The sequence below is a fragment of the Equus quagga genome, chromosome 2 (assembly GCF_021613505.1).
Source record: "Equus quagga isolate Etosha38 chromosome 2, UCLA_HA_Equagga_1.0, whole genome shotgun sequence".
Taxonomy (NCBI): Eukaryota; Metazoa; Chordata; class Mammalia; order Perissodactyla; family Equidae; genus Equus; species Equus quagga.
In genome coordinates, this window is record NC_060268.1 from 157728973 (window position 1) to 157741260 (window position 12288).

At 39.2% G+C, this 12288-nt stretch overlaps 1 protein-coding gene across 3 annotated transcripts in view; it reads right to left on the bottom strand.

Annotated features, from left to right (window-relative positions):
* LOC124232253 (uncharacterized) overlaps positions 1 to 12288 on the bottom strand; it is a 26189-nt gene continuing 13901 nt past the window's right edge. The window contains exons 1-2 of one of the 3 annotated variants that reach the window (XR_006886807.1): positions 7642 to 7783; positions 1 to 581 (exon numbers count right to left, since the gene is read on the bottom strand). Coding sequence is in view for 1 of the 3 variants with exons in the window: in XM_046649219.1 (XP_046505175.1) it covers positions 118 to 581 (464 nt within the window). In the remaining 2 variants the exon portion in view is untranslated. Of the gene's footprint in view, positions 582 to 7641; positions 7784 to 7897; positions 8307 to 12288 lie in introns of those variants that run through there. The other 2 variants (XM_046649219.1, XR_006886805.1) reach the window with 2 other exon arrangements.

Below are 12288 nucleotides of genomic sequence, written 5' to 3' on the forward strand. Positions count from 1 at the left end.
CCTAAGCACCGGCCCTCGGCGATCTGGCCTCCCTGAGTCTTCCTCCAACCCTCCACTTCCCCTATTGGGGCAGGCACAGAATACGACTCTGGAGCATCCTATCAAGCCAAGGGGGTCTCAGTGGAGGCCACCCACAGGTCCCATCTGGGTCGCCAAATTTGTAACCGAAAGTTCGGTCTCTGAACCCGATGCCAATCCAAATAACGAGAACAGAGTCTTGAGTGGAAGAGGAAAGGTTTTTACTATGCCAGGCACAGGGAGCAAAGCAAGGGCTCGTGCCTCAAAAATTGCTGGCTCCCCAATGAGGAATGGGCAGGGATTTTTATCTGGGGTTTTGGGGAGGGGAGGGGGCGCATGTAGCTTGTGCAGTTTGGCATTTTCCCACCAGCCTGCGTTTGGCCATGAGAGGCTGCTTGCAGCCAGGCGGGGGGGAGGGTGAGATAGGAGGATGGCAGGTGGGCGTCCTTCGCCATTGTCTGGTCTTCTTGTTTGAGGCGGGTTCCAGCGCCGGGAGTCGAGGAGTTGAGGTCTGGGAAGCCTCCGCTCCTTGATACTCTTGAGACAGCGGCTTTCCTGGCAAACTCAAGGACACATGATTAGCTAAACTTTAGTGTTCCTCCAACTCCAGGCCACCTGGGCTTTTCACAATTTGTAACTGCCATTTAGTTGTAAAGCTCAAGGAGTCCAAGTTTAAAGAAACAGGTATTTACATATGAGTGGAGCTAGAGAAGCAGGAAAGGGGGTGGTGGGTTTTAGTTTTAACCCCATATACGCTGGGTTCAATGTGGGGGAACTGATATCAGGGCTGATGTTAGGAGCCTGTAACAGGAGTGACCGGGACAGTGGAGTTTTAGGAGGTGACTTTGGGATCAGTGCCAAGGTAGACCGGATGAGGAGATCTTGTGTAAAGTGTGACAGCTTGGTGAGAAGAGGGGAGGCCTGGGTCCTGTGATCCAGACCTAAGTGGTGTCAACCAGCTGGTAGAGAAATATGAATAAGAACCTTCTATCCTAAAGTAAATGCCAGGTGGTTCTCTGATGTTTCACCCACAACCACAAGCTAGACATGGGAATTTTATTATTATTGTTTTTCATTATTATTTTATTGAGGTCATATTGGCTTATAATATTGTGTAACAAAAATCGGAATTTAAAAAAAAAATGTAGAGGTCAGCTCCTGTGGCCTAGTGTTTAAGTTCAGCGCACTCTGCTTCAGCGGCCTGGGTTCAGTTCCCGGGCACAGACCTACACTGCTCTGTTAGTGGCCATGCTGTGCTGGTGGCCCACATACCAAAAAATAGAGGAAGATTGGCACAGATGTTAGTTCAGGGCAAATCTTCCTCAGCAAAAAAATTAAAAAAAAAAAAAGATTTCAAGAAGTTGTTGCGGCAGGCCCCATGGCCAAGTGGTTAGGTTCATGTGCTCCGCTTCAGTGGCCCAGGGTTTCACTGGTTCAGATCCTGGGTGAGGACATGGCACCGCTCATCAGGCCATGCTTAGGCAGTGTCCCACATGCCACAACTAGAAGGACCCACAACTAAGATATGCAACTATGTACTGGCGGGACTGGGGAGAAAAAGCAGGAAAAAAAATTGTTGTTTCACATCCTCATCACCGTATTATAAAAGTTATACATGATAATTGCAGAAAATCTGGCAAATGTGGATAGCTAAAGATAAATGAAAAATTTGAAATGTATTTGCTAGCCTAAATGAACCCATATTGCATTTTTTGGGGGCATGCACATTTTTCTGTTATTAAAGACTTTTCTACAACATTATTTTATTTTTTTTTTTGGAGGAAGATTAGCCCTGAGCTAACTACTGCCAGTCCTCTTCTTTTTGCTGAGGAAGACTGGCCCTGAGCTAACATCATGCCCATCTTCCTTCACTTTATATGTGGGACGCCTGCCACAGCATGGCTTGCCAAGTGGTGCTGTGTCTGCACCCGGGATCCGAACCGGTGAACCCCAGGCCGCTGAAGTAGAACATACACACTTAATTGCTGTGCCACTGGACTGGCCCCTTCTACAACATTATTTTTAATGGCTGCATATTATTCCATTGTATGTATATCATACATATACAGCATAGTTTATTTAACTGATACTGTATTGTATTAGTGGACATTTAGGTTGTTTCTGTTTTTGTCTTTGTTGTTGATATAAACAACACTAAGAAATAGCCTTGTAGTGAAACCTTTCTGCATAACTGTTAATATTTTCTTAGGATAGAATCCTAAGAGTGGAGTTGTGGTCAAAGGCTATGTATGCATATTTTAAAGACTTGTGACAAATACTGACTTATTTATGAGATGCATTATTTTAATAGATTTCTTGGGTGTCCAACTATTCCTGGAATAGTAGTACCTTATCCAGAATGTCTTCTTCTTCTTTTTTTTGGCTTGAGGAAGATTTGCCCTGTGCTAACATCTGTGCCAGTTGTCCTCTATTTTTTACACGGGTTGCTGCCACAGCATGGCGGCCAATGAGTGGTGTAGGTCCGCACCCGGGAACCCAACCTGGGCCACCGAAGCAGAGTGTGCTGGACTTAACCACTAGCCCATGGGGCCACCCCCCAGAGTGTTTTAAGATAGAATTAAATTCTCTTTGTAAATTACTTAGGATTTTCTTTCTTTTGCATCTCTTGTCATATGAAAACTTGGGCTATAATTTTCTTATTTATGCATTGTCAGATTTTGGTATTATGATTTTCTAGTTGTATAAAGTTATTGGTAAAACCTTCAATCTTTTATTATATGCTAAAGCAGATTAAATAGCATGGGAATGGCCTATTCTTTGGAGTTCTAAAGAAAGGTGACCATGAGAATTGTCAGGTCCTAGTGCCTTTTTTGGAAAGATAATTCTCTAACATAATTTTCCAGTTTCTTCAATAGCTATTGGTGTTCTCAACTCTTCTCAGTCTTCTGGAGTTATTATGGCAATTAATGTTTCTTAAAATTTTGTGTTTTCTATTTTTTTTCTTGACTTGGCTTGTCAGAGGTTCTATTAATATTTTCAAAGAATCTCCCTCTGGATTTATTCAAGTCTTTGATTGTTGTGATTTTAATTTGGTCTCAGTGTTGATAAATGATTAATGCAAAATATCCTGTGTAACTTTACACCAGATTTCAGACTGAAAGCTTGTATGAATTTCCCTTCCCTTGCTTCCCTGTTTTCCTCGTTTCTTGTCTAAAACACAAGCCCCATTATCTACTAGAGCTGAACTTATGACCCGGGAACACTATTCTTAGGTATACAACCGGCAGAATGTGTACATATGTTCACCAAAAGGCATGTTCAAGAGTGTTCATAGCAGCGCTATTTGTAATCATCCAAACTAGGAAAAACCCAAATATTTATTGATTTGTAGAATGGATAAATTGTCATACGTCATACTATACAGAGATGAGAAGGAATGAACTGCAACTACCTGTGCCGACATGGATGAACCTCACAAACATAACATTGAGTGAAGAAACCAGGCTCATAAGAATGCATAGTGTATGATTTCATTTATGTAAGTTTCAAAAAATATATGAAACTAATCTGTGGTTATAGAAGTCAGGCTAGTGGTTACCCTTAGGGGGTGGTTAGTGGCTGAAAGAGGTCTCAAGGGGAGGTTTCTGGGGAGCAGGTAATGTTCTGTTTCTTGATCTAGTTGCTGGTAACACAGTATGTTCACTCTTAGCTGGACACCAATTATTTGTATGTATGTTATACTTCAGTAAAAAGTTTACTTTAAAAAAGTTGGGTGTGTATGGAGTTTGTGGTGCGTGTTATGTATAAATATATATTTTTCTGGAGAGAGGATCCATAGCTTTCATCAGCTTCCAAAAACAGTGACTTCCCCATCGGCTGAAGGCTCCCTGTATTCTTACCTATTCCCATCCCCATCTTGCTTTATGATGCTTCTACTCCACCCAGCCTCCAATTGCTTCTCTCCTTCTCTCAAAAACCTTTTTTCTGAGCCCTCTGGTATTCTCTCTTTCTAGAACAAGCATACCTCCCTCTTTTCCTTATCTAACTATAGAATATTCTACCTCCTGCCTTACCGAAACTGGACCCTTCTCTGAGGACAGCCCTTCCCCTGCTGTCCTTTTGAAGACATCTATTGTCCAGGTTAGGCAATGGAATTGACATTCTCTTCACTTGCAACAGCCTCCAGGCCTCCACTCCTCCACCTTTGAGTACGAATTCTTGCTCCTTTACAGTTTCAAACCTTTGTCATTGCAATTACTTACTGACCTCCTATTGCTCATTTTCATTTAAGATTCATTTTAAGATTTGGGCACCAGGCTCACATCTTTCCTCTCCATCCTTCTGTCATTCCGCATGACTTTAGAGTCCATGGAGGATGATAAGCCAACATCCCAACCTCACAATTCCTTCATCTCATCAAGTCCTTACTTCCACTTCAATTACTCTTCCAAACTTCAAGCCCCATTCTCAACCCCATTCTTTTCATGCTCAGCAGATAACCTTACCTTTTACTTAAGGAATCTGAGGCCATTAAGTTCAATTTCCCTTAATTTACACTCTATCACATCCTTTCCTTCAATCTTAAAGGTAAGGAATTGCTACTGCTGTTTCTAATCAACTCCTCTAACAATGTGGCAAAATAATAACTTTATTGAGCATTTGTATTGTATTACATCTACTATCTCATTTAATCCTTATAAAAACTCTACAAGGTAGGTACTATTATTATCACCATCTCCGTTTTACAAATGAGGAAACAAACACAAGGACTTGCCCATGGCCATATAACTAGTCAATGATGAAGCTTGGATCTAAGCAGTCTAAAGCTGTTAGTTCTTAACTGCAATACTTTTCTGCTTCTCATAATATAGACTGAAATTTTTTATATGCATATCTTTTGAACCAATTATTCCAATTCCAGGAATTTATCCTGCAGATGTCTCATAGTTTGATGTACAAAACAAATCATTTCAGCAATGTTTATAATTGCCAGTAATATGCCCACCATGAGTAGGAGATTGGAATACAATGCAGTCAGAAAAAAGGAGGAAACACTTTGTGTGCTTATTGTGGAAAGCTTTCCAAAATATATTGTTAGATTTAAAAAAAGCAAAAGTAAGAATTATGTGTATTGAATGCTTCCATTTGTGTGAAAAAAAGAGAGAAGAATAAATGTACTTTTTTGCTCGTGTATGCACAACGTATCTCTGGAAGGCTAGACAAGAAGCTCATGAATTTGATTGTCTATGGGAAGAAAAATTAGGAAGCTGGTGGGTGGCGGTGGGAGGAAGACTTTTCAGTGTGTACCCTTTCGTAACTTAAAAAAAATTGAATGTTGTGAATGCATTACCCATTTCAAAGTTGAGATAAAAATTAAAAAGAGAAAAAAGAAGAGAGGAACACAGATAGAAAATATTTTAACTCACTGTATTAAACAATATATTTAAATTTAAATATTAAAAATTTAAAAATTGACCCTACCACCTATATCCTTGACCCTGTTCCCTCACGCCTCCCACAGATTCTTGTTTCTTTCATCATTTTCCTCTCGCATCTTCAGCTCCACCTGTCTATTAGCTTCTTCTCCTCAGATGACAAATATGCTTAAGACTTTTATCCCAGGGGACGGCCCCATGGCCTAGTGGTTAAGTTTGCGTGCTCTGCTGTGGCGGCCCAGGGTTTTGCTGGTTTGGATCCTGGGCGTGGACATGGCACCACTCATCAGGCCACGTTGAGGTGGCATCCCACATGCCACAACTAGAAGGACCCACAACTGAAAAAATATACAACTATGTACTGGGGGGATTTGGGGAGAAAAAGCAGAAAGAAAAAAAATTAGATTGGCAATGGTTGTTAACTCAGGTGCCAATCTTTAAAAAAAAAAAAAAAAGACTTTTATCCCAAATAAAATTTTTAAATCATCCACTGACACCACATTCCCCTCTAATTTTCCTTTAATTTCTCTTCTCTTTTCAATCAGACTTCTTGGTAGAATAAGAGACACTTGTGTCTCTGTCTTATTCCCATTCATTGTATACTCATTGCAGTTTGGCCTCTGACCCCACAACATTATTGGAATTGCTGTTAATAAGGTCAGCAGTGACCTTCATATTGCCAAATCTATTGGACGTCTTTCAGACCTTCTCCTATAAAAACTGTCCATTTGCGTTATTGATTATTTTTATCTTCTTTAAACTCTCTAACATGAAATATCACATAGCTTTGGATTCTTTGTAATTCTTTTGTTCCTCCTCTTGTTCTCACTGTCATCTCGTGTGTGTCAAGGGTTCCTACTAGAGTCCACTCCTTGGCCCTTCTCCATCTACCTTCTCCGTGGCTGATCTCACCCCTCTCCTGGTTTTAACTATTACCAATATTCAAATTTTTAAAAATAGGCACTGCCCTTTGCCATCACAGAATTTAGAAATGGACAGTTGCCTCCTATACTCATCTGGCTTCACCCACAGTTTGTGCATCTGTGTCTTGTAATCTTTTTTTTCTTTTTTAATTTAGGAAGATTAGCCCTGAGCTAACTACTGCCAATCCTCTTCTTTTTGTTGAGGACGACTGGCTCTGAGCTAACATCCGTGCCCATCTTCCTCCACTTTATATGTGGGACGCCTACCACAGCATGGCTTTTGCCAGGTGGTGCCATGTCCACACCTGGGATCCGAACTGGCAAACCCCAGACCGCTGAGAAGTGGAATGTGTGAACTTAACCGCAGCGCCACCGGCCAGCCTCTGTGTCTTGTAACCTTGATTGGACTAGATAATGATCAAAATGGATGACTCCTATACTAGAGCTATCAATCATTGCCTCCTACACTCACCCACGGTTTGTGCATTTGTGTTTTGTGACCTTATTGGACTAGATTATGGCTGAAAGGGAATCAGTTCTCAGATCGGGTTAAGCTAATCAAATTCCTTCCTTGAGAACTTGACCTTGCACCACCATGAACAATGGGGGCAGCGGTCTCAGATGCTGATGTAACAATCTTAGTCGTCACAGTGCAGTCTGGCTGTACATTTCACTTTTCATCCTTGGATATCAGTGATACATCTATCAGCTGATTACTGAAAAATCTTAGTTGATTAAAAAATTTACCTTTAACTTGTAAAAAAAAATAAAACTACCATTTCAAAATAAAAACAAAAATCTGAAATATATGTGATTGCATGTTATTATCTTTGCTGGTGTGATCCTTTGGATCTTGTTTTTGACTTGTTGGCTGAAACTAGAGTGGTAGTATTTAGTCTAGAGCTAATTTTGCCTCACGACTAAGGCAAAATCCTTCTAAGTGCTCTGCGCAACGCCCCGTGAGTTATTGTTTTCCACTCTGGCTAATGGGAACACGACCCTGTGGGAGCAACAACCCTTGTTTCCTCTCATCCTTTCAGGTGGTTCCTCCGCTGACATTGAGTAGTTTTCTCACATGAATGCCCTTATTGGGACTCATTTAAAGATTCAAGGGCACCACTCTGCAGATGGCTAGAGTTTCTCTCTGTAAAGCTCTGTCCTCTGCCTTGTGACCTCTAGTCTCCTTGACCTCCCCAAATTCCCAGCTTTGTCTCCTCCACCACGCTCTGCTTAGATTTCCCTTCTCTGTGTCATAGACTGGCAACTTTGTCCAGGCAGTAAGCTGGAGAAATCATTGGACTCACCTCATTCTCTTCCCATCTCTCAGAGATCGCTAGCCTTCATTGTATGATGTCCAGTATCTTAAAAACTGTTATGCCTTGGGGCCAGCCCAGTGGCAGAGCGACTAAGTTCACACGTTCCGCTTTGGCAGTCTGGGGTTTGCTGGTTCAGATCCCGGGTGTGGACATGGCACTGCTTGGCAAAACCATGCTGTGGTAGGCATCCCACATATAAAGTGAGGAAGATGGGCACGGATGTTAGCTCAGGACCAGTCTTCCTCAGCAAAAAAAGGAGGATTGGCAGTGGTTAGCTCAGGGCTAATCTTCTTCTTCAAAAAAACTGTTATGTCTTATATTTTATCAGTTTTTTAAAAGATAGTTGTTTCAGATATGAGAGTAAATCTGATTCTTGTTACTCTATCTTAGCCAAAAGCAGGAATCTTCTCAGAACATATTGATATTTTCAGATATTACATTTATCCAAGCAAGTTTCATACATATTGTCTCTGAGCCGATTTCCAGCCAAAATTAGGCATTGTTGCAGTTGCTCTGACCTGGATGGTTAGTGTTCATTAGCTAACTGGCATGTACAGATTCCTTTGATCCACAACAGCAGAATACTCATTCTTCTCAAGCTCATATGCAACATTCACCAAGATAGACTGCATTCTGGGCCATATGATATACACCTGAACAAATTTAAAAGAACAAAAATTATACAAAGTATCTTCTCAGACCACATAGTAACAGAAACCAGTAACAGAAAGATAGCTGGAAAGTCTCAAAATACTTGGAGATTAAAGAACACACTTCTAAATAACACATGAATCAGAGAAGAAATCTCAAGTGAAATTAAAAATATATATTTTGAACTAAATAAAAATGAAAGTACAACTTGTTAAAATTTGTGGAATACAGCAAAAGCAGTGATTAGAGGGAAATTTGTAGCATTGGATACCTATGTTAGAAAAAAAGAAATATCTAAAACCAATAATCTAGGTTTCCACTTTAGGAAACTAGAGAAAGAAAAACAATATAAACCTAAAGCAAGCAAAAGAAAATAAATGGTAAAAATTCAAGCAGAAATCAGTGAAATTTAAAACAGGAAAGCAAAAGAGAAAATCAACAAAACCAAAAGTTGGTTCTTTGAAAGATCAATAAAATTGAGAAACCTCAGGCCAGGCTAACCTGGCTTTTTTTCCTAAGAGAGAAGACACAAATTGCTAATATCATAAATGAAAGAGGGGCCATCACTACTGATCCAGTGGACCACTATGGGATTAATGACACTGATACAGTATGGGACTAACGATTCCACAGACATTAAAAGAATAATAAAGAGATACTATAAAAAACTCTATACCCACAAATTTGATATCCTAGACGAACGGACCAATTCCTTGAAAACAATCTACCAAAACTCACACAAGGAGAAACAGATAATCTGAATAGGTCCATATCTATTAAAGTAGTTGAATCAATAATTAATACTGCTCCAAAACAGAAAGCATCAGGCCCATATGGTTTCATTGGTGAATTCTACCAAACATGTAAGGAAAAACAAACTGATACCAAATTTCTACAATCTCTTCCAGAAAATAGAAGCAGAGGGAACACTTCTTAACTCATTCTATGAGGCCAGAATTACCTTAATACCAAAATCAGATAAAGACATTACCAGAAAGGAAAATTACAGACCAATATATTTCATGAACATGCATGCAAAGTTCTCAAAAAAAAATTAGCAACTTGAATCCAACAATATGTAAATAGAATTATACACACGACCAAGTGGGATTTATCTCAGGTATGCAATATAGTTCAATATTAGAAAAATCAGTTAATATAATCCATCACATCAATAGGCTAAAAAAAGAAAAATCACAAGGTTATATCATGCAGAAAAGCATTTGACAAAAATCCAACATCCATTCATGATAAAAACTCTCAGCAAACTAGGAATAGAGGGGAACTCCCCCAACTTGATGAACAACTAAAAAAACCCTACAGCTAACATCATATTTAGTGGTTAGAAGCTAGATGCTTTCCCTGTAAGACTAGAGACAAGGCAAGGATGTCCCCTCTTACCAATTTCTATCCAACAAAATACTGGAAGTCCTACCTATGCACTAAGACAATTAAAAAAAAATAAAAAGTATACAGATTGGGAACAAAGAAATAAAACTGTCGGGGCCAGCCCGGTGGTGCAGCAGTTAAGTTCGCACGTTCTGCTTCTCGGCAGCCTGGGGTTCGCCAGTTTGGATCCCAGGTGTGGACATGGCACTGCTTGGCAAAAGCCATGCTATGGTAGGCATCCCACATATAAAGTAGAGGAAGATGGGCATGGATGTTAGCTCAGGGCCAGTCTTCCTCAGCAAAAAGAGGAGGATTAGCAGTAGTTAGCTCAGGGCTAATCTTCCTCAAAAAAAAGAAAAAAGAAATAAAACTTTCTCTATTAACAGATGACATAATTGTCTACATAGAAAATCCAAAGAACAAACAAACAAACAAACAAAATCTCCTGCAACTAATAAGGGCTTATAGCTAGGTTGTAGGACATAAGGTGAATATACAAAACTCAATTGCTTTCCTATATACCAGCAATGAACAATTGTAATTGGACATTTAAAACACAACACCATTTACATTAGTGAAATTTAAGTACATAGGAATAAAATGTGTATGTACATATAACAAAATGAGTACAAGTAGTAAAAGAAATTTAAAAAATGATGAAAGAAATAAACAAATATTTAAATAAATGGAGAGATATTCCATGTTCATGAATAGGAACACTCAATATTGTTAAGGTGTCAGTTCATCCTAACTTGATCTATAGATTGAATGCAATCCCAATCAAAATCTCAGCAAGTTATTTTGTGGATATTGACAAAATAATTCTAAAGTGTACATGGAAATGCAAAAGACCCAGAATTGGCAACACAATACTGAAGAAGAAAAAAGGAAGAGGACTGACACTATTTGATTTCAAGACTTACTGTAAAACTACAATAATCAAGATAGTGCATTACTGATGAAAGAATAGACAGATCAATGGAACAAAATAGAGAACCCAGAAACAGACACACATAAAAATAGTTAACTGATCTTTGACAAAGGAGTAAGGGCAATTGAATGGAGAAATGCTAGTCTTTTCAACAAATTGTGCTGGAACAATGACATTCTCATGCAAAAAGAAAAATCTAGACAACAGTTCTTATACATTTCACAAAAGTCAACTGAAAATGGATTGGAGACCTACATGTAAAACACAAAACCATAAAACTCCTAGAAGATAACATAGGAGAAAACCTAGGGGCCCTGGGCTTGGTGATGACTTTTTAGTTACACAAACCATAAGCATGATCCGTGAAAGAAAAAAATTGATAAGTTGGACTCCATTAAAATTTAAAACTGCACTGCAAAAGCCACTGTTAAGAAAATAAAGAGACAAACTGCAGGCTGGGAGAAATATTTGCAAAGCACATATTTGGTAAAAGACTTGTATTCAAAATATACTAAGAATTTTTAAAACCCAACAGTAAGAAAACAAACAATCCGATTAAAAAATGGCAAAAGATCCAAACTGACACCTCACCACAGAAGATACACCAATGGCAAAAAAGCACAAGAAAAGATGCTCAATGTCATATGTTATTAGGGAACTTCAAATTAAAACAAATTAAAACTACTACACACCTATTAGAATGGCTAAAATTCAAAGAACTGACAATATCAAATGCTGAGGAGGATGTGGAGAAACACGTACTCTTATTCATCACTGATGGGACTGCGAAATGGTACAACTACTTTGGAAGACAATTTGGCAGTTTCTTACAAAACTAAACATGTTCTTACCACTTCCTACCCACTAGGATGGCTATTGTATATATAAAAAAATACAGACCATAACAAATGTTGGCAACGATGTAGAGACATTGTAACCCTTGTACATTGCTGGTAGGAATGTAAAATGTTGCAGCCACTGTGGAAAATAGTTTGGTTGTTCCTCAAAATGTTAAACATAGAATTACCATATGACCTAGCATTCCACACCTAGGTATGTACCCAAAAGAGTTAACAACAGGAATTCAAAAATGCCAATGTTCATAGCAGCATTATCCATAACAGCCAAGAAGTGAAAACAATACAAGTGTCCAACAGAAGAACAGATGAAAAAAATGTGGTATAAACATACAATGGATTATTACTCTGCCATATAAAAGAATGAAGTTCTGGTACCTGCTACAATATGGATGGACCTTGAAAACATTATGCCAAGGGCAATAAACTAGAAAAAAAGGACAAACAATGTATGATTACACTTAAATGAAGTATCTAGAATGGGCAAATTCATAGAGATATAAAGTAGAATGGAGAGCTAGAGTGACATCAGCATCATGGCAGAGTGAGCTCTTCCCTTAGACTCTCTCCACTAAGATGCAACAAAAAGGACGCTCAGAAACCAACAGGGGACATTCACACAACACAACTGACATCTGAGAAACCCATGCAGCCATACATCTGAAGGTGAAGGTGCTGGATCCTCTGGAAGGCAGTGGAAGGAGATAAGGGAATCTCCTTTCCCTACCCCAATGACAGTGACCTAGGGTGTGGGACCATGTGTGACTCTGAGAGGAGAGGAGGGAAGAGGAAGTCCTCTGTGGAAAT